General features: G+C 50.3%; 1 protein-coding gene across 1 annotated transcript in view; it reads right to left on the bottom strand.

Moving 5' to 3' along the window:
* LOC124275664 (serine/threonine-protein kinase ATR-like) overlaps window positions 1–21,107 on the bottom strand; it is a 55,604-nt gene that overhangs the window by 12,016 nt on the left and 22,481 nt on the right. The window contains 7 exon segments of the mRNA XM_046711287.1: window positions 533–643; window positions 1,053–1,251; window positions 8,399–8,586; window positions 9,126–9,248; window positions 11,916–12,015; window positions 12,966–13,093; window positions 20,746–20,890. Coding sequence (XP_046567243.1) covers window positions 533–643; window positions 1,053–1,251; window positions 8,399–8,586; window positions 9,126–9,248; window positions 11,916–12,015; window positions 12,966–13,093; window positions 20,746–20,890 — 994 coding nt within the window.

Below are 21,107 nucleotides of genomic sequence, written 5' to 3'. Positions count from 1 at the left end.
AACATCACGGCGGGGGACACCAGAAATGGGCTTCACACATTGTACCCATGTGGGGATTCGAACTCGGGTCTTCGGCGTGACGAGCCAACGCTTTAACCACAAGGCTACCCCACCGCCCCCTCAATATACACACACTTTTTGTAACAAATGAGACATGATATCCTTGAACCAATCATTTCTAAAATATATTGTCTCTGAAGATAACATCTAAGAATGTAAGGTACAGATAATTCTTATTACTCTCACTAACTTTCCGAATACTTAAAGATCTATTTTTGTAGCCTTTTGAACATACTTTTCTGGGGTGTGGGGTGTGGGGTGTTGGGTGTTGGGTGTGGGGTGTGGGGGTGTGGGTGTGGGTGTGGGTGTGGGTGTGGGTGTGGGTGTGGGTGTGTATTCTGTTGTGTAGTTTCAACATCTTTATATTTAAAGCCTTGTTCAGGGAAATAGAGTAACAGCAAACAGTTGTTATATATCTAGTTGCTGGCCTGTGGAAGCAGCTGACAAAACAGGAGTCCCTACAGTCACACACCTGTAACTGTTGAAACACATCAGGGTGGGCGTGGCAGATACGTGAGATTAGCTGGGGGAAGGCTGTGAAGAACTGGTACGGCTGCAGCTGACGACCCAGTGAAGAGATAATCTGTGACAGTGGAACATACTTAATGAGCATTATATCAGAGTAGAATCACACCTGTTTAGGATCCCTTCAGTGTGGAACCATACCTGTTGGCAAACTTACTGGCATACTTGTTCAGCATCACAGCAATGCATGGAAATAGTTTCCAATATCAACCATTCTTCCTTTAAAAGAACTTACAGCCGTGCCAGGGTGAGGAAATCACTCTAGCTCTTTCTTCAGTGACATCTTGACAATAGGACAATGTTAAACATTTTTTTACATTACATGAATTGGGACACAATGACATGCATTAACTAAGTCAGCAGGCCAGACAACCTGACCGTGTTAGTCACCTCTTGTTCCTATCTGGACTTAAATGGATCTGTACTAATATAAACAATGTAGATTTATAATGCACACTGATGCAAACCTTGTTGATTCTGCTGAGAATGGTTCGCTGTGCCTGCAGTTTCTGTGAGTTCTTCCCACGTTCCTTCTTCTCAGACTCGACGACTGTGGTGCCGTAGTCTAGCCAGAGACTGAGGAGGCGTGGCATGGACTGGTAGATGTATTGGTTGCCGTACTGCAGCGACTGGCCGAAGAACTTCACCACATAGATGATGAACTCTCTGTGATGGTACACAAATAAAGTAGAAGAGCGTTAGCACACTTTCAAGTACATGTTTATTAAGGTTTGACATTTCATGTTAAAACACTGAACTAAAGACAAGTTCTCGTATTATTTTTTGACAATTCCCTAATGCAAGAAATAACAAGCATTGTCACTAAGGTGACATAATCCCCCGCCGCAAGTTATCAAATCAAACTTACAAAGTAATGAAAGTGAAGGTTGTAATTTAAGATGAAGTTAAATGTAAACAAAAACATGACCAGTCCACCTCTCTTGATATCTTGTTCTGTAGTTGTTCAAATGCACAAATATTTTCAAGACTCACTTTGACCTTGACATTAATGTCTTAGTGTATGAAATATGCAAAAATAGTAATAAAGAAATTGCTTATTGAAAAACATTCAAGGGAAGTCTTGAAAGTCTTTGAAAAAAATCAAGTGAACTGTTCTTGAGATATCTCGCTGACAATCTTAACATGCAGTTTAAGATGCTGAAATCTTCAAAGTGTCGCCGTGACCTTGAAAATTAAGTGAAGGTCACCAAAATTTAACCAAACCTGAAGAGGTTTTAAATTCTTCGAAGAGAGTCGTCCTTGGGGTACATATTATGCATTTTCCGAGCTGAAAATGTTCTGTGACAGTTGTATCAATGTTTTTGAATAAAAATATTGTACAATAAATAAAATCTTTTTATTTATTATACGGCCCCCACCTCGTGGAGTTACATCCAGTTACGCATGCGCACCAACTGGGTAAGCACCTAGGCCTGTATCATCAATCCTTCTGCTGAATAAATCAGTGAACAGAATTGCGGGGAGGCGGGAGGCCCTACCCCAAGGACGACTCTCTTCGAAGAATTTAAAACCTCCTCAGGTTTGGTTAATTCTTCTTCATAGAGATCGTCCTTGGGGTACATATTATGCATAAACACAGACTCCCAAAGACCGGAGGCCAGGGAGGAGGGAATTCTGTCAAAGCACACACAAATAGCGATCGTGAATTGAAAAATGTAACAGACGCCATAATCACTCACCTGTCACATGTCCCCGTTTGCGCTTCCGCGAGAGGCATTATGGGAGGGGAACTGACAGGGAGGAATAGTACTCAGAGACGACCTCGCAGGTTAGCATAAGAATTCGCACATGGTGCGAATGTAAACAAAAACCCCACCCACCTTGTGTCGATTAGAGAGCACCGTAGGGGGGAAAAAACGCTCACTACCGACCAGAATCTCCGAAGAGGATCGAAAGGAGGTTATACACCCAGCAGCGGATATGTCAATAAAAACACAGTATTGAACAGCAGCGTCAACAAAACCAATGAACCAAGACTCACTCGGTCAGGGTGGCAGGACACTGTCCACTGGAGAGAACAGAACGGCCAAAGCTCGCACGATTACGGGAATGTGTATCGAGCTGATAGTGCCGAATAAACGTGCTAGGCCGGCTCCAAATAGCGGCAGAGCAGATCTCTTCAATGGGGAGTGCCGATGCAAAAGCTTTTGATGCGGCTACTGCCCTGACCGAGTGAGCCTTCAACCCCTCAGGGGGAGGCTTGCCCTTAGCCTGATACGCAGCACAAATGACCGAGACCAGCCAGCGAGACAAAGTCTGCTTGCTCGCTGGCACACCAGCCTTCCCGCCACCATAACAACAGAACAGCTGGGTACCCGTACGGATTCCCTGTGTTCGTTTGATATAGACCTTGAGAGTCTTACGGACATCCAACGGGTGAGTGCTCGTAGGAGAGGTCCCCGATGTGGAAGGCTGGGTAAGAGTGGGAAGTTCGATAGGAGCTGTCACATGGAAAGCGTGATCGACCTTCGGGCGGTAAGTATCCGGGAGGCGAATGCTGACACGATCAGTGTGAAACACAGTCAGCGCCGGGTCGGACGACATAGCATGTAAATCGCCGACCCTACGCCCAGATGTTACCGCCACCAGAAATACAGCCTTCCAAGTGAACAACTGAATGGAAATAGCCCATAGGTGTGAGAAAGTTGGACCGGACAGCCAATCGAGCACAATTGACAAATCCCAAGGTGGGCTGGTTCGCCTGACAGCAGGCCGAACCCGATCCATGCCAGCTAAAAAGCGCTGTACGAGAGGGTGCTGCCCCAGAAGAGCACCATCGACAGGGGTGTGAAAAGTGGAAATAGCGGTGGAGTAGCCACGAATGAATGGTCGGCCGCCAGGCCTTCTTCCAAACGAGCTTGCAAAACTCCAATACTCGGACTAAATCCGCAGAAAAGGGATCTGCAATCCCCCTATCTGAACACCAGCGCGCATAGCGGGACCACCTATCCTTGTACTGAACGTTTGTCGAATCCCGCCTCGAAGCCAGAATTGTGTCTGCAACTGCTGCAGGAATTCCGCGTGCTTCGAGGTTAGACCTGGCAGAGGCCAAGCCACCCACTGAATCGTTGGATTGGGGTGTGGCGCTCCGTTCTGAGTGAGAATGTCCGGTCGCAAAGGTAATAGAACAGGAGGCTGAGCCAGAAACCTGAGAATTACCGGAAACCAGCTCTGTGACGGCCAAAACGGTGCCAGTAGCACAAGCAGCCGAGCTGGCTGGGTGGACAGCTGGGTGGACACCATCTCCCGTACTCTGGTGACCCGGTCGGGCGACAAGGAAACAAGATCCTTGTGTTTTTGGAACCTCGCCCCGAGAAAAACCAAGTCCTGGGTGGGTACCAGGTCGGATTTCTTGAGGTTGATGATCCACCCCAGTCGTACTAGAATGTCTATCACCTTGTGAGTAGAATCTAGGCTCGCTGGCTGTGTTAGTGCACCGAGCAACCAGTCGTCGAGGTAAGGGTAACAACGCCTTCCTTGCGAGCGAGCGAGGGTAACCGGGACTAACATGAGCTTGGTGAACACCCTGGGGGCAGTGGATATGCTGAAGGGGAGCACCGTGAACTGGTAATGCATCCCGTCGTAAGAGAACCGAAGGTACTGCTTGAACGATGGATGTATGGGCACATGCAGATACGCATCCTTGAGGTCGATTGACGTGAGCCAATCGCCGGGCTGAACAGAGGAGATCACCCGGCGCCCAGTGTCTCCATCTTGAAGGATGGAACTTCGAGCATGCGATTCAACCCCTTGAGGTTGAGAATGGGACGGAACCCGCCGTCTTTCTTCGGAACGAGGAAGTATGTGGAGTAAAATCCCGCCTGTTCCTCGCCCGGTGGTATGCGCTCGATTGCGGACTTGTCCAGCAAAGCCTGGACTTCGTCGCGCAGTATGTCCGCCCTTGCCTGACATGACGGCACCGGAGTGCGGCGTATGCCGGTGAAGTCGGGCGGACCTCGCTTCCACAGTGGTAAATGGCCGACACTGACGGTGGACAGCACCCAAGGGTTGCTGGTAGCCTTCTCCCACTCCGGCAGGAATAGAGAGAGGTGGCCTCCCACTGGGACGTTGGGTAAGAGCGTGAGTGGTCCCGAGTAGCGGAGCTGACTGGGAGTGACACACGTCTTGTGCTACAGCCTGATGGGTTAACGGGAGGTCGAGGCAGACCTCCCGCGCCCGCGAAAAGGCTGGGAGCCAGTCGAAGAGGACTGCTCTTTGCCCTTACCCTTGGCGGGACGGCTCCTCCGCCTACCCCTGCCTAGCGGCCGAAGCCAGCCAGCAGACTCGGATGTAGGCTGCACCCCGGCGGAGGAAGTCGGAACGGGAGCGCGGGGGCGAGAAGCCCGCGGGTGCTCCAACAAGGCCTTAGAGTCCTTGAAGGAGGTAGCTGCAGCGGCAGCCTCCCGGATGACCTGCTGTGCCCCAGGAAACAGCGTCGCTCCCAGACGGTAGGGGAGGGCCAGCAAGGTCTGCTGTGTAGCAGCCGAGTACCGAGACGTCGACAGCCACAGCTTGCGCATCCCCATGACTGCGCACATCACCGTCGACGCAGCCGACCGCAAAGAGTCGCGCGCGAGGTGTGCCTGGACTTCGGACAGTTGACGGAGCAGAACGACATGCGGAGACACGTCTCCAGCGTGCCCCTCCGCCTCCAGGGCCGACCTCTGGATCGAGGAGAGGTAGGCCTCGTGGACCACTACCCGCACCTGCTGCATAGCGTTCCGGTAGACCTCCTCGTAGGTCCGGTACGCATGCAGCAGGGGGGCGCCCGCGAGGGCAAAAGGTGGTGTCAAACGCCCTTGCCTGGCAGCCGGAGCTGCTCCGGAGGAAGCCGAGCCTCCCCCCAGGGCGACCGAAGTGAAAACACATATGTCGACCATTGGTACAGCGAACAGGGAATCTTCCCCCAGCTGGTACCTCCGGACAAGCTCAGGCAAGTCGAAACGGAGGCGGGACCCAGACAGGAGGGGATCGACCACGTCCTGCACCAAGGACGGCAGAATGCGGAGCAGCGTCTGCGTAGGCTGCCGAGGGGCAAACGCCTCGCCTGGCAAGCGGAACTCAGTCGAGTCCGAGCGGCTGGTAGGCACCGCGGCCTGGGGAAGGAACTCGGCAATGCGCTGCCGGACTTCCCTCAGAGCCGACGAAAAACGGAAGGCACCCTCCTGCTCCTCAACCTCCCCAGTGTCCATGGACTCGTCGCCCGAGCCCGAGTCCGAGGCTGGGTCTCCTCGCGAAGAGGACCCGAACCCCGACCCGGTGGGCGGCCTAGCACCAGTCACAGAGGAGAGGGAAGAACAGACAGAGCGCCCCGCGTCAGCACCTGCCATCACGCACGAACCCCGGTCCCGAGACGCTGGAGGCAGACCAGGCAGAACTGGTGCCTCCGCTCTCATGGGGCGGGACGGCGCAGAGACCGGAACCCCAGGAATCCTCAACGGACCCTGCGCCAATTCCGAGAGGGGGACTGGGAGCGAAGCCTCCCCCCTCTGGGGCAGCCAAGGCGTCCGGACCCGAAGCCAGAGGCAACGGATCGACAGACGCCTCAAGGCCGAGGGATCGAGCCGGGCTCGGCGATTCCACCCCCAGACTCTCCGTACCCTGCTCCGAGTGGGCGAGGAACTCCTGGCGGAGACCTCCAACCGACTCGTGAACAAGGGACTTCACCGAGTCCATGTGCTGCTGGAATAACTGAGTAATCAGAGACATATCAAATCCGCTACTAGGAGCAGTGGAAGGCGACTGACTGCGCGACTTTCTGCCTTTACTTTTAGGCTTTTTTGCTTTGGACGGGGGGACCCTGGTCAATTCCCCTCCCGCCTCACGCATCTCCCTATAGAATAGGAAGTCGGCCGCCCGTCTCTTCTGGGCCCGGGGGGAGAAACCCATACAGATCTCGCAAGTGTCCGTGATATGGTCGGTTTTCTCAAGGCACACGATACACTTATCATGGCGGTCGGCCCGGGGGATACTTTGCCCGCAGACCGAACATGAAGAAAACGCCTGAAAGCAACCAGCAAGCATGTAGCTAACAGCGGACCAGCAGCCTAAGATACACGTAGAAACATTGAAAAATAACGTGAATGCGACCACGGGAAGAAATAGTTGGTTCAAATGCAATATTACAACCACGTGGCACGCTAAACTTCCCACCATGGAATAGCAACACGTGCGTAAAGCACGTGAAAGTGCTAGCATAAATAATTAATACAAAGTCACAATTATGAAACAACCGACCGCAAAGCTTTACTGTTCCTTTCAAGGACAAAATAAAGACCATACATACAGGTGGTGGCGTCTCAGACATTATTCTCTTTAGTTCACAAGAGTACAGCTCTGCTCGACACATGCGTCTTTACAAGGCAGTGACAGCAGAAGGAATGATGATACGGGCCTAGGTGCTTACCCAGTTGGTGCGCATGCGCAACAGGAGGTAACTCCACGAGGTGGGGGCCGTATAATAAATAAAAAGATTTTATTTATTGTACAATATTTTTATTCAAAAACATTGATACAACTGTCACAGGACATTTTCAGCTCGGAAAATGCATAATATGTACCCCAAGGACGATCTCTATGAAGAAGAATGACTGGGCCCTGCGCCTTCTCTCGATAAATTTGGTGTCAAATATGAAGAAAAATTATGTGAAGGTCACCAAAATCAACTGGGCCCTGCGCCTTCCCTAGTTAAAACTTGGTGTTGAATATGAATAAAATCCAGGGGAACGGTTCTTGAGATAACTTAACATGCAGGTTTACATACTGAAATCTTCAAAGTGTCTCCATGACCTTGAAAATTATGTGAAGATCACCAAAATCGACTGGGCCCTGCGCCTTCCCTAGATAAAGCTTGGTGTTGAATATGAAGAAAATCCAGTGAACGGTTCTGGATAGCTTAACATGCAGGTAAAATGTTAAAGTCCCCTTGCGAACTAGAAATGAAGGTCAAAGTCACCAAACCTGATTTGGACCTTTCTTATACTGTGATGAACCTAGGCACCAAATATGAAAAGAATCTAGTCAACGGTTCTTAAGATATTCCAATTCGTACGTACGGACGGACATGCGGAGCCTAATACTATATCCTCCACTTCGCTCTCCACGCGAAATGAAGCAGTAGTTCCATTAACATAGATTGGTCAGCTGTCAGCACAGTCATGGAGCTGGTCATGAAAGTTTACTCAAGTCATATATTTTGGTCCCTAAGGCCTCTGAAGCCGCAGCGACAAGAGTTATCTACCCTCTCAAGCCACAAACACCTGGCACTGAAGACCTTAGAGTGAGTGAGTTTGATTTTACGCAGCTTTTAGCAATATTCCAGCAATATCACGGCGGGGAACACCAGAAACCAGAGTCTAGTGGCAGCGGTCTGTAAGTGATCGAGTCTGGACCAGACAATCCAGTGATCAACAGCATGAGCATCGATCTGCACAATTGGGAACCGATGACATGTGTCATGTGTCAACGAAGTCAGCGAGCCTGACCACCCTATCCCGTTAGTCGCCTCTTATTCGACAAGCATGGGTTACTGAAGGCTCATTCTAACCCGGACCTTAACGGGTCAACAGTGGCAGGAATCCATAATGGTTAGAAGTGTCTAAAGTGACAGTTCAAATCGTGTTCAAATATTTAATTTAACAAAACTACCACTCAATACGATATGGATAAATTGTTTCATAAACTGTATGCATCAAGATATGGTTGCGGGTGACAATGACTGTGCATAATTTCTCTACTCCAAAAACCTGATCAGACCAGAGTGGCTCGTGTGAATGTGGAGCGAGATACCTACCCCTGCTTCTCTGGCTTCTCCTTGTCATCAATGAGAGCCATCATGATCTTGTCATAATACTTGGCCAGGTAGAAGTGGCCATCCTCCCACCTGGGGTAGATGTCGATCACATCCTTGTACTGCTTCATGATGGCATTGCTCTCCAGACTGGAGGTGTCCTCGCTGTAACGCCCATACAGCAACAAGCCCTGGCAATGTACACACCGTCAGTGAACATGTCAGCTTGGCATGGGAGAGTACTGTAGGCTGATTGTTTGCATGATTTGTTTTATATCAGTCAAGTATGTACTGTGGTTTGAAAGTAATTTAGCTTGTACAAGTGAATGGACTTATGAGAATTTCCCCTTGGTAGAATAAATAAAATAACCTGGCATAGAGTGAGTGAGTGAGTGAATGAGTGAGTTTAGTTTTAAGCCACTTTTAGCAATATTCCAGCAACATCACAGCAGGGTACAACAGAAATGGGCTTCAAACATTGTACCTATGTGGGGAATCGAACCTGGGTCTTTGGCGCGACGAGCGAACGCTTCAACCACAAGGCTACCCCATTGCCTTGACTTGTATAAAGACTAACAGTTTGACTGATCAGTCAATTGTAACAAGTTAGTGATATTTGCTAAGAGACAATAGAATCCACATATACTAAGGAATGTTGCCCCGAAAACCCTTGGCACCTTTTTTTCAAAAGGCATCCACTATCACACTACCTCAATCTGTGGACACTTACTTGAGCATATGTCTTCTTCTTCTGCTTGCCTTCATCCGAGTTGTCCATTTTCAGCTGGGACATGTTGTTGAAGTTGACAGAAATACCTTTCTCCAAACACGTAAGAGCCTCATCATTGTTGCCCTGACAACACAAACACAGCACACTGAGAAACTGAAAATATATAGTCATTTCTGACTTGAAACATCTTTCTGATTAGATCCTGGCCATCTCATACAATCCCCTTTTAGTCGACGTAATTCTCACCTAGGAATACTGCAATGTATTTAGTCCCTAAAGCAGATCTGCCATTCAGGTTGGAACAATACTTGAACATACTATCAGACCACAATAGAGTGAGTGAGTGAGTATAGTTTTACGCCTCACTAAGCAATATAGACCACAATACAAAGTCTTTGTTCCTGATCCTACAAATCAATCTTTACGTTTGGCTTGACTTAAGAGTCTGACTAAACAGAGAAACGTATGCAAAATCAAACAACTGGTATGGTGCCCAAAACAGATCATTCAATTAATAAATAGTTTCAATCAGCAATTTTTCAGCTATAACTCAGCATCCTGGAACTAATTTGGCCAGGGATTACCATTGGTAAACAGTATCAGCAACAGATCATTCTCCATGGTCTTGGATGACACGCACAGGTACTGGGGGCCTATACAGCAGGGATTACCATTGTTAAACAGTATCAGCAACAGATCATTCTCCATGGTCTTGGATGACATGCACAAGGTCCTGGGGGCCTATACAGCAGGGATTACCATTGTTAAACAGTATCAGCAACAGATCATTCTCCATGGTCTTGGATGACACGCACAAGGTACTGGGGGCCTATACAGCAGGCATTACCATTGTTAAACAGTATCAGCAACAGATCATTCTCCATGGTCTTGGATGACATGCACAAGGTACTGGGGGCCTATACAGCAGGGATTACCATTGTTAAACAGTATCAGCAACAGATCATTCTCCATGGTCTTGGATGACACGCACAAGGTACTGGGGGCCTATACAGCAGGCATTACCATTGTTAAACAGTATCAGTAACAGATCATTGTCTTGGATGACATGCACAAGGTACTGGGGGCCTATACAGCAGGGATTACCATTGTTAAACAGTATCAGCAACAGATCATTCTCCATGGTCTTGGATGACATGCACAAGGTACTGGGGGCCTATACAGCAGGGATTACCATTGTTAAACAGTATCAGCAACAGATCATTCTCCATGGTCTTGGATGACACGCACAAGGTACTGGGGGCCTATACAGCAGGCATTACCATTGTTAAACAGTATCAGCAACAGATCATTCTCCATGGTCTTGGATGACACGCACAAGGTACTGGGGGCCTATACAGCAGGGATTACCATTGTTAAACAGTATCAGCAACAGATCATTCTCCATGGTCTTGGATGACACGCACAAGGTACTGGGGGCCTATACAGCAGGGATTACCATTGTTAAACAGTATCAGCAACAGATCATTCTCCATGGTCTTGGATGACACGCACAAGGTACTGGGGGCCTATACAGCAGGCATTACCATTGTTAAACAGTATCAGCAACAGATCATTCTCCATGGTCTTGGATGACAGGCACAAGGTACTGGGGGCCTATACAGCAGGCATTACCATTGTTATAACAGTATCAGCAACAGATCATTCTCCATGGTCTTGGATGACATGCACAAGGTACTGGGGCCTATACAGCAGGGATTACCATTGTTAAACAGTATCAGCAACAGATCATTCTCCATGGTCTTGGATGACATGCACAAGGTACTGGGGGCCTATACAGCAGGGATTACCATTGTTAAACAGTATCAGCAACAGATCATTGTCTTGGATGACATGCACAAGGTACTGGGGCCTATACAGCAGGCATTACCCTTTGTTAAACAGTATCAGCAACAGATCATTGTCTTGGATGACCGCACAAGGTACTGAGGGCCTATACAGCAGGGATTACCATTGTTAAACAGTATCAGCAACAGATCATTCTCCATGGTCTTGGATGACATGCACAAGGTACTGGGGGCCTATACAGCAGGGATTACCATTGTTAAACAGTATCAGCAACAGATCATTGTCTTGGATGACATGCACAAGGTACTGGGGTCTATACAGCAGGCATTACCATTGTTAAACAGTATCAGCAACAGATCATTCTCCATGGTCTTGGATGACACGCACAAGGTACTGGGGGCCTATACAGCAGGCATTACCATTGTTAAACAGTATCAGCAACAGATCATTCTCCATGGTCTTGGATGACATGCTTGTACTGGGGGGGCATACACAGCAGGCATTACCATTGTTATAACAGTATCAGCAACAGATCATTGTCTTGGATGACATGCACAAGGTACTGGGGTCTATACAGCAGGCATTACCATTGTTAAACAGTATCAGCAACAGATCATTCTCCATGGTCTTGGATGACACGCACAAGGTACTGGGGGCCTATACAGCAGGCATTACCATTGTTAAACAGTATCAGCAACAGATCATTCTCCATGGTCTTGGATGACACGCACAAGGTACTGGGGGCCTATACAGCAGGGATTACCATTGTTAAACAGTATCAGCAACAGATCATTCTCCATGGTCTTGGATGACAGGCACAAGGTACTGGGGGCCTATACAGCAGGGATTACCAATGTTAAACAGTATCAGCAACAGATCATTCTCCATGGTCTTGGATGACACCCACAAGGTACTGGGGGCCTATACAGCATGGAATCCAAACCTGAGAGTGAGCAGTACTAATGAGTAGAAACAGGGATCTACCTTTTCCCAGAGCCACTTTGCCTTCTCCAGGAAGAACTCGGGCAGACTGAAGGTGCTGGCTTGCAGTAGACAGGTGTATGCCGTCTGGAGATATGCTGATCTGAAAGAACATATATAATAAAATAAGTCAATAATTCTCCGGAGCACTGTAAATATGTTTCACTTTAAAAAGTTTGCTTGCTGTGGGTGGAATTGTCTTGCATAACACTGAAGGGTAGCCATGAAGGTTAAAGCGCTTGCTGATTCTGGAAATGATCTGGGTTTGATTCCCTGCATGTGTGAACCTATGGTGACTTTACTGTGATAGATTTAAAAGACTGCTGAAAGTAGCATTTCCAACTTATTCCCATATGTACTGAGAAGACAACTTTTATACAATAGCTGGTGTGCCATCATTGATGGAAACAAGCATGTGAAGTTATTTTTCTTAGAGATGAAGTTTACAGTGCAAAAAGGTACATTTCAGTGAAGAGTGTTCATTTTTCCTGGCGTTATGACTTTGATGTGGTGACCTACTGGGGTTGTGACTGTGATGTGGTGACCTACTGGGGTTGTGACTGTGATGTGGTGACCTACTGGGGTTATGACTGTGATGTGGTGACCTACTGGTGTTATGACTGTGATGTGGTGACCTACTGGTGTTATGACTGTGATGTGATGACCTACTGGTGTTATGACTGTGATGTGGTGACCTACTGGTGTTATGACTGTGATGTGATGACCTACTGGTGTTATGACTGTGATGTGGTGACCTACTGGTGTTATCACTGTCATGTGGTGACCTACTGGTGTTATGACTGTGATATGGTGACCTACTGGTGTTATGACTGTGATGTGATGACCTACTGGTGTTATGACTGTGATGTGGTGACCTACTGGTGTTATGACTGTGATGTGATGACCTACTGGTGTTATGACTGTGATATGGTGACCTACTGGTGTTATGACTATCATGTGGTGGCCTACTGGTGTTATGACTGTGATATGGTGGCCTACTGGGGTTATGACTTTGAGACTTACTGGTGTTATGATTGTGATGTTGCAACTTACTTCCTGGCCACTTTGGTGCTCCAGAGCCACGACTTGCCCACCATGGTGCTGAGGTCATGGTCCGACTGACACAGGGTCAACAGGGTCCGTCTCAAGGTCAGGATAGGGTCTTGGATTCGGAAAGATGACTGAAGTCATGAAATAAGATTCAAATACACACATATTTAACACAAAAAATATCTGTAAAACAAATCTTAAGAATAACTCATGGCAAGACATGGAGTTCCTACCCTCTACATCCTGTACAACTGAATTATCTGCATGCCACAATCAGGGATGGCAACAGGAAAATCTATTTTCAGCTGAAAATTTAATATTGTCTCATCGAGTTGATGGTTTCTCAATGGATTTAGACGATTCACAATTGAACAATTTGAAATAAAATCCGTGGAAAATTGGCATCCCTGCACAATGCAGCTGTAGTTTGAAATCACTAAAGCGGCCTTCACAAGGCAAACTTAAGTTGGGACAAAACTCGAGTTTGAGAGTGTGAACATTCAACAACTCGCCACCAACACCAATTTCAGAGTTGTCAAACTGTTGTCGAGGAACAGGATCGGTCTCTATTCTCACCAACTTATCCATCAAACCTAACCAAACCTGAAGAGGTTTTCAATTCTTCGAAGAGAGTCGTCCTTGGGGTACATATTATGCATTTTCCAAACTGAAAATGTCCTGTGACAGTTCTATCAATGTTTTTTGAATAAAAAGATTGTACAATAAATAAACTTTTTTATTTATTATACGGCCCCCACCTCACGGAGTTACCTCCCGTTAGCATGCTTTCCAACTGGAGTAAGCTCCTAGGCCCGTATCATCATTCCTTCTGCTGAATATATCAGTGAACAGAATTGCTTGGGGAGCGGGAGGCCCTACCCAGGGCGACTCTCTTCGAAGAATTGAAAACCTCTTCAGGTTTGGTTAATTCTTCTTCATAGAGATCGTCCTTGGGGTACATATTATGCATAAACACAGACTCCCAAAGACCGGAGGCCAGGGAGGAGGGAATTCTGTCAAGCACACACAAATAGCGATCGTATCATGGAAAAAAATTGAACAGACGCCATAACACTCACCTGTCACTTGTCCCAGTTGCGCTTCCGCGAGAGGCATTATGGGAGGGGAACTGACAGGGAGGAATTGTGCACAAAGACGACCTCCATACGTTTAGCATAGGCAATCGCACATGGTACGAATGTCAACAAAACCCCACCCACCACGTGTCGATTAGTGAGCACCGTAGGGGGGAATGTCAAAACTGCTCAGAATCGACTTAATAACTCCTGAGAGAATCGAAAGGGGGTAGTTAGCTCCTAGTAGCGGATAGGTCAATAATACACATTATTGTACAGCAGCGTCAATAAACAAACCAATAAACCAAGACTCACTTGGTCAGGGTGGCAGGACACTGTCCACTGGAGAGAACAGAACGGCCAAAGCTCGCACGATTACGGGAATGTGTATCGAGCTGATAGTGCGATATAAGCGTCTTGGCCGGCTCCAAATAGCGGCAGAGCAGATCTCTTCAATGGGGAGTGCCGATGCAAAAGCTTTGATCGCGGCTACTGCCCTGACCGAGTGAGCCTTCAACCCCTCAGGGGAGGCTTGCCCTTAGCCTGATAAAGCGGCACAAATACGAAACTAGCCAGCGAGACAAAGTCTGCTTGCTGCTGGCACACCAGCCTTCCGCCACCATTAACAACAGAACAGCTGGGTACCCGTCTGCAGATTCCCTGCGTTAGTTTGATATAGACTTTGGCGTCTTCACGGACATCCAGCGGGTGAGTGCTGCGTAGGAGAGGTCCCGATGTGGAAGGCTGGGTAAGAGTGGGAAGTTCGATAGGAGCTGTCACATGGAAGCGTGATCGACCTTGGTGTATTAAGTATCCGGAGGCGAATGCTGACACGATCAGTGTGAAACACAGTCAGCGCCCGGGTTGGGGCGACATAGCATGTAAATCGCCGACCCTACGTCCAGATGTTACGCCACCAGAAAAACAGCCTTCCAAGTTAACAACTGAATGGAAATAGCCGATAGGTGTGAGAAAGTTGGACGGACAGCCAATCGAGCACAATTGACAAATCCCAAGGTGGACTGGTTACGGCCTGAGAGCAGGTCGAACCGTTCAGCGCAGCGAAGCGCTGTCTGAGAGGTGCTGCCCCAGAAAGAGCACCATCGACAGGGGTGTGAAAAGTGGAAATAGCGGTGGAGTAGCCCACGAGATGGTCGAAGCAGCCAGGCCTTCTTCCAAAGCGAGCTTGCAAAAACTCCAATACTTTCGGACTAAATCCGCGAGAAAGGGATCTGCAATCCCCTATCTGAACACCAGCATAAGCGGGACCACCTATCCTCATACTGAGCGTTTGTCGAATCCGCCTACCGAAGCCAGAATTGTGTCTGCAACTGCTGCAGGAATTCCAGCGTGCCTCGAGGCTAGACCTGACCTGACAGAGGCCAAGCCACCCACTGAATCCGTGGATTTGGGTGGGGCTCCGTTCTGAGTGAGAATGTCCGATCGTAAAGGTAATAGAACAGGAGGCTGAGCCAGAAACCTGAGAATTACGGAAACCAGCTCTGTGGCGGCCAAAGCGGTGCCAGTAGCACAAGCAGCCGAGCTGGCTGGGTGGACAGCTGTGAAAGGACACGGGGAATGAGTGGTAGCGGCGGGAGCATAGAGCACTTTGCCCGTCCAATCCAGCAGGAAGGCGTCGGCAGCCAACCCTGGGTCGGTATTCGAGAGCAGAACACGGGTGTCTGATTACGTCCCGCCCGGACGCAAACAGATCCACCTGGAGCGACCCGTACAACTGGGAGATTACTCTGAAAATCTGCCTGTCGAGCATCCACTGCGTCGCGGGGCCAGGATCCGGCGCGGAGAAGCCAGCGTCTGCTCGCATACGTTCTCCAGCCCGGGAGATAAACAGGGAGTACCTGACAATCGCACTGGTGGCACCAGAGGAGAAAGTCCCACCTCCCGGAGGAGCCGCTGGGGACACCGTGCCGCCCTGCTTCAGGATGTACGACATGGCCGTCTGGTTGTCCAACTGAAGACGGACTACCTGGCCACGGACATGCTCTCTGAAGCGCTCGAAAACCAACCGCACAGCTCTCAGTTCCAACACGTTGATGTGAAGGTGGGCTTCGGCTTCGGACCAGAGTCCGGACACCGACAGACTGCCCAGAACACCCCCCCAGCCCGTGAGGGACGCATCGGTCTGAACTGTGAGAGCTGGCGTCGGGATTTCCAAGGGGATCCCCCTGGTGAGATTCCCGACATTTGTCCACCACTGAAGGTGAGGTGTCAACCACCCGGGGACTGTGAGACTGCGCTCAAGGTCCTCCGTGTGAGCCCACAGCCTTGCCAAAGCTTGCTGTATAGGGCGCATCCTCAACAGCCCATACACTACAGAGATGCGTCGCCGCCATATGGCCCAGTAGGCGAGCCAAGTCCGTGCTGGTGCCTGGGGCTGGGAGAGGAACGAAGATACCATCTCCCGAACTCTGGTGATCCGGTCGGGCGACAAGGAAACGAGATCCTTGAGTGTTTGGAATCGCGCCCCAAGAAAAACCAAGTCCTGGGTGGGTACCAGGTCGGATTTCTTGAGGTTGATGATCCACCCCAGTCGAGATTAGAATGTCTATCACTGTGTGAGTAGCATCTAGACTTCGCTGGCTGTGTTAGTGCTCCGAGCAACCAGTCGTCGAGGTAAGGGTAACAACACCTTCCTTCGCGGCGGCGAGGGTAGCCGGACTAACATGAGCTTGGTGAACACCCTTGGGGCAGTCGATATGCGAAGAGGAGCACCCTGAATTGGTAACACATCCCGTCATAAAGAGAACCGAAGGTACTGCTTGAGCGATGGATGTATGGGCACATGCTGAATCGCGCATCCTTTAGGTCGATTGGCGTGAGCCAATCGCCGGGCTGAACAGATGAGATCACCGGCGCAGTGTCTCCATCTTGAAGGATGGTACTTCTAGCATCGCGGTTCAACCCTTGAGGTTGAGAATGGGACGGAACCCGCCGTCTTTCTTCTGGACGAGGAAGTACGTGGAGTAAAATCCCGCCTGTTCCTCTCCCGGTGGAATGCTCTCGATTGCGGACTTGTCCAGCAGAGCCTGGACTTCGTCTCGCAATATGTCCGCCCTTGCCTGACATGACGGCACCGGAGTGCGGCGTATGCCGGTGAAGTCGGGCGGACCTCGCTTCCACAGTGGTAAATGGCCGATGCTGACGGTGGACAGCACCCAAGCATTGTTGGTAGCCTTCTCCCATTCCGGCAGGAATAGAGAGAGGCGGCCTCCCACTGGGATTTGGGGTAGGAGCGCGTGCGTTGTCCCGAGTAGCGGAGCTGACTGGGCGTGACACACGGGCCTGATGGGTTAACGGGAGGTCGGGGCAGACCTCCCGCGCCCGCGAAAAGGCTGGGAGCTAGTCAACGAGGACTGTTCCTTGCCCCTACCCTTGGCGGACCGGTTCCACCGCCTACCCCTACCAAGCGGCCGAAGCCAGCCGGCAGACTCGGGTGTAGGCTGCACCCGGCGGAGGAAGGTGGAACGGGAGCGTGGGGGCGAGACACCCGCGGGTGCTCCAACAAGGCCTTAGAGTCCTTGAAGGAGGTAGCTGCAGCGGCAGCCTCCCGAATGACCTGCTGTGCCCCTGGAAAGAGGGTCGCTCCCAGACGGAATGGGAGGGCCAGCAAGGTCTGCTGTGTCGCTGCCGAGTACCGAGACATCAACAGCCACAGCTTGCGCCGTCGACGCAGCAGACCGCAAAGAGTCGCTCGCGAGGTGGGCCTGTACTTCCGATAGCTGACGGAGCAGCACGACATGCGGCGAAACGTCACCAGCATGCCCCTCCGCCTCCAGGGCCGACCTCTGTATCGAGGAGAGGTAGGCCTCATGGACCACCACCCTGACCTGCTGCATGGCGTTCCGGTAAACCTCCTCGTAGGTACGGTATGCATGCTGCAGGGGGGCGCCCGCGAGGGCAAACGGTGGAGTAACACGCCCTTGCCGAGCAGCCGGAGCTGCTCCGGAGGAAGTCGAGCCTCCCCCCAGGGCGACGGAAGTAAAACGGTGGAGTAACACACTCGTCCACGATAGGTACCACGAACAGGGAATCCTCCCCAAGCTGGTATCTCCTGACAAGCTCCGGCAAGTCAAATCGGAGAGGCGAGAACCAGACAAGAGGGGATCCACCACGTCCTGTACTAACGAGGGCAGAATGCGGAGCTGCGTCTGCGTAGGCTGCCTAGGGGCAAACGCCTCGCCTGGCAAGCGGAACTCAGCCGAGTCCGAGCTGCTAACAGGCACCGCGGCCTGGGGTAGGTACTCGGCAATCCTTTGCGGACCTCCCGCAGAGCCGCGAAAAATGAAGCACCGTCATGCTCCTCTACCTCCCCAGTATCCATCGACTCGGCGCCCAAGCCCGAGTCAGAGGCTGGGTCTCCTCGAAAAGGACCCTAACCCTGACCCGGTGGGCTGCCTAGCACTAGGAACCACAGAGAGGGAGGAGCAGACAGAGTGCCCCGCGTCAGCGCCTGCAAGCGTGCACGGACCCCGGTCCCGAGACGCTGGAGGCATACCAGGCAGAACTGGTGCCTCCGCTCTCATGGGGCGGGAGGGCGCAGGGATCGGAACCCCAGGAATACTCAACGGTCCCTGCGCCAACTCCGAGAGGGGGACTGGGAGCACCTCCCCCTCCGGGGCAGCTGAGGCGTCCGGACCCGAAGCCAGAGGCAACGGGTCTACAGACGCCTCAAGGCTGAGGGATCGAGCCGAGCCCGGCGATCCCACCCCCTGACTCTCCGCCCCCCGTCCAGAGTGAGCGAGGAACTCCTGCCGGAACCCTCCAACAGACTCATGGACAAGGACTTCACCGAGTCCATATGTTGCTGAAATAATTGAGTCATTAATGACATGTCAAACCCACCAGTAGTAGCGGGAGAGGGGGATTGGCTGTGGGATTTTTTTCCCTTACGAGACCGCTTTTGGGTCTTAGACGGGGGGACCTGGGTAAGTTCCCCGCCCGCCTCTCGCATCTCTCTATAAAAGAGAGTGTAAGCTGCCCTCCCTTTTTGGGCACGGGGGAAAAACCCAAGACAGATAGTACACACTTCGGCGTCATGGCCGGTTTTCTCCAGGCAGGCCACACATTGGTCATGCCTGTCGGCCCGTGGAATGCTTTGTCCACAGACCGAACAGGAGGTAAAGGCCTGAAAGCAAACACGCAAGCATGTAGCTAACGGCGCATAGCAACATATATATACAGAAAACATTGAAAAATACGTGAAGGCTACCACGCGGGGAAGAAATAGTGGGTTCAATACGCAATATTACGACCATGTGGCACGCTAAACTTCCGCCATGGCAGAACAGCGTGTCGCGTAAACCACGGGAAAGTTAGCGTAAATAATTAATACAAAGTCACAATATGAAACAACCAACTGCAAAGCTTTACTGTTCCTTTCATTAGGCAATAAAGACCATACATACAGGTGGTGTTGTCTCAGACATGTTCTTTATCTCGGATAAAGTCAGCTCTGCACGGCACATTCGTGTCTGTTCATGGCAGTGACAGCAAAAGGAATGATGATACGGGCCTAGGAGCTTACCCAGTTGGTGCGCATGCGCAACGGGAGGTAACTCCGTGGGTGGGGGCCGTATAATAAATAAAAAAGTTTATTTATTGTACAATCTTTTTATTCAAAAAACATTGATACAATTGTCACAGGACATTTTCAGTTTGGAAAATGCATAATATGTACCCCAAGGACGATCTCTATGAACAAGAATTTCGGTGTTGTTTGACGTGTGAAGTGTTGTCAAACTCATGTTGTTCATAAACAACCAATCGCAGTCAATGAAATTGTCTTGTGACCGCACCGATAGAGAGATGGCGCTCAAATGACACGAAAGTTTGACAACATCTGTTGTCAAACTTTAGTTTTCCGTGTGAAGGCTGCTTAACACATCAACAGTATCAATAAAGCTGTGTACCATGAAAGTCAATTCAATGATTGAATTCATTCTCTGCTATGTTGCAGATGGTCTGAAAGCGTCCAGTAGTGATCAACTCATTGACATTGTATCAACCACATATCTGTATGCGGTTCTGCCCCCCACCTGTATGTGGTCAGGCCCCCACCTGCCACATTTGTATGCGGTCCTGCCCCTACCTGACATCTGTATCTGTATGCACATCTGTTCTGCCCCACCTGACACATCTGTATGCAGTCCTGCCCCCACCTGACACATCTGTATGCCCCACCTGGTCTCTGCCCCCTGACCTCTGTACCTGACACACATCTGTATGCAGTCCTGCCCCACCTGACTGACACATCTGTGTATGCAGTCCTGCCTGGACACATCTGTACCTGACACACATCTGTATGCGGTTCTGCCCCCACCTGACCATCTGTATGCAGTCCTGCCCCACCTGACCTGTATGTGGTCTGTATGCAGTCCTGCCCCTGACCATCTGTATGCGGTTCTGACCCCAGTCCTGCCCCCACCTGACACATGACACATCTGTATGCGGTCCTGCCCCATCCTGCCCCACACATCTGTATGCGCCTCCTGCCCCCACCTGACATCTGTATGCGGTCCTGCCCCCACATCCAGACACATCTGTATGCGCCTCCTGCACTTACCTGACACATCTGTATGCGGTCCTGCCCCTACCTGACACATCTGTATGCGGTCCTGCCCCTACCTGACACATCTGTATGCGGTCCTGCCCCCACCTGACACATCTGTATGCGGTCCTGCCCCTACCTGACACATCTGTATGCGGTCCTGCCACTGCTTGATCAGCTCTTCAGGTGCCATCTTGGCAGCAGAGTCTCCTGAGTCAACACAGTGTACAGGGAAGTCCCGCAACACTCTCATCACCTGCTCGATCTCGTTCAACATATGCAGCCTGAAACATAAACAGCCAATGCAGAAGTTCGGCTACAGACACTGAAATTCAAACAACAGATGTAACTGAAGCAAACAATATCAACCAAACCAAAGAACATACAAACTGAAGTTCTGCTTTAAAACAGGGGTGGAAATAACTATAAAATTGCTAGTGTACTCTGGAACAGTGGCACGTGTAAAATCACTTGCCCTGATAATTTTCCCACTATACCATC

The sequence above is a fragment of the Haliotis rubra genome, unplaced genomic scaffold (assembly GCF_003918875.1).
Source record: "Haliotis rubra isolate DU_JTF1 unplaced genomic scaffold, ASM391887v1 Scf2002, whole genome shotgun sequence".
Taxonomy (NCBI): Eukaryota; Metazoa; Mollusca; class Gastropoda; order Lepetellida; family Haliotidae; genus Haliotis; species Haliotis rubra.
The sequence above is the reverse complement of the archived record's forward strand: the minus strand, read 5'-3'. Positions and strand labels throughout refer to the sequence as shown.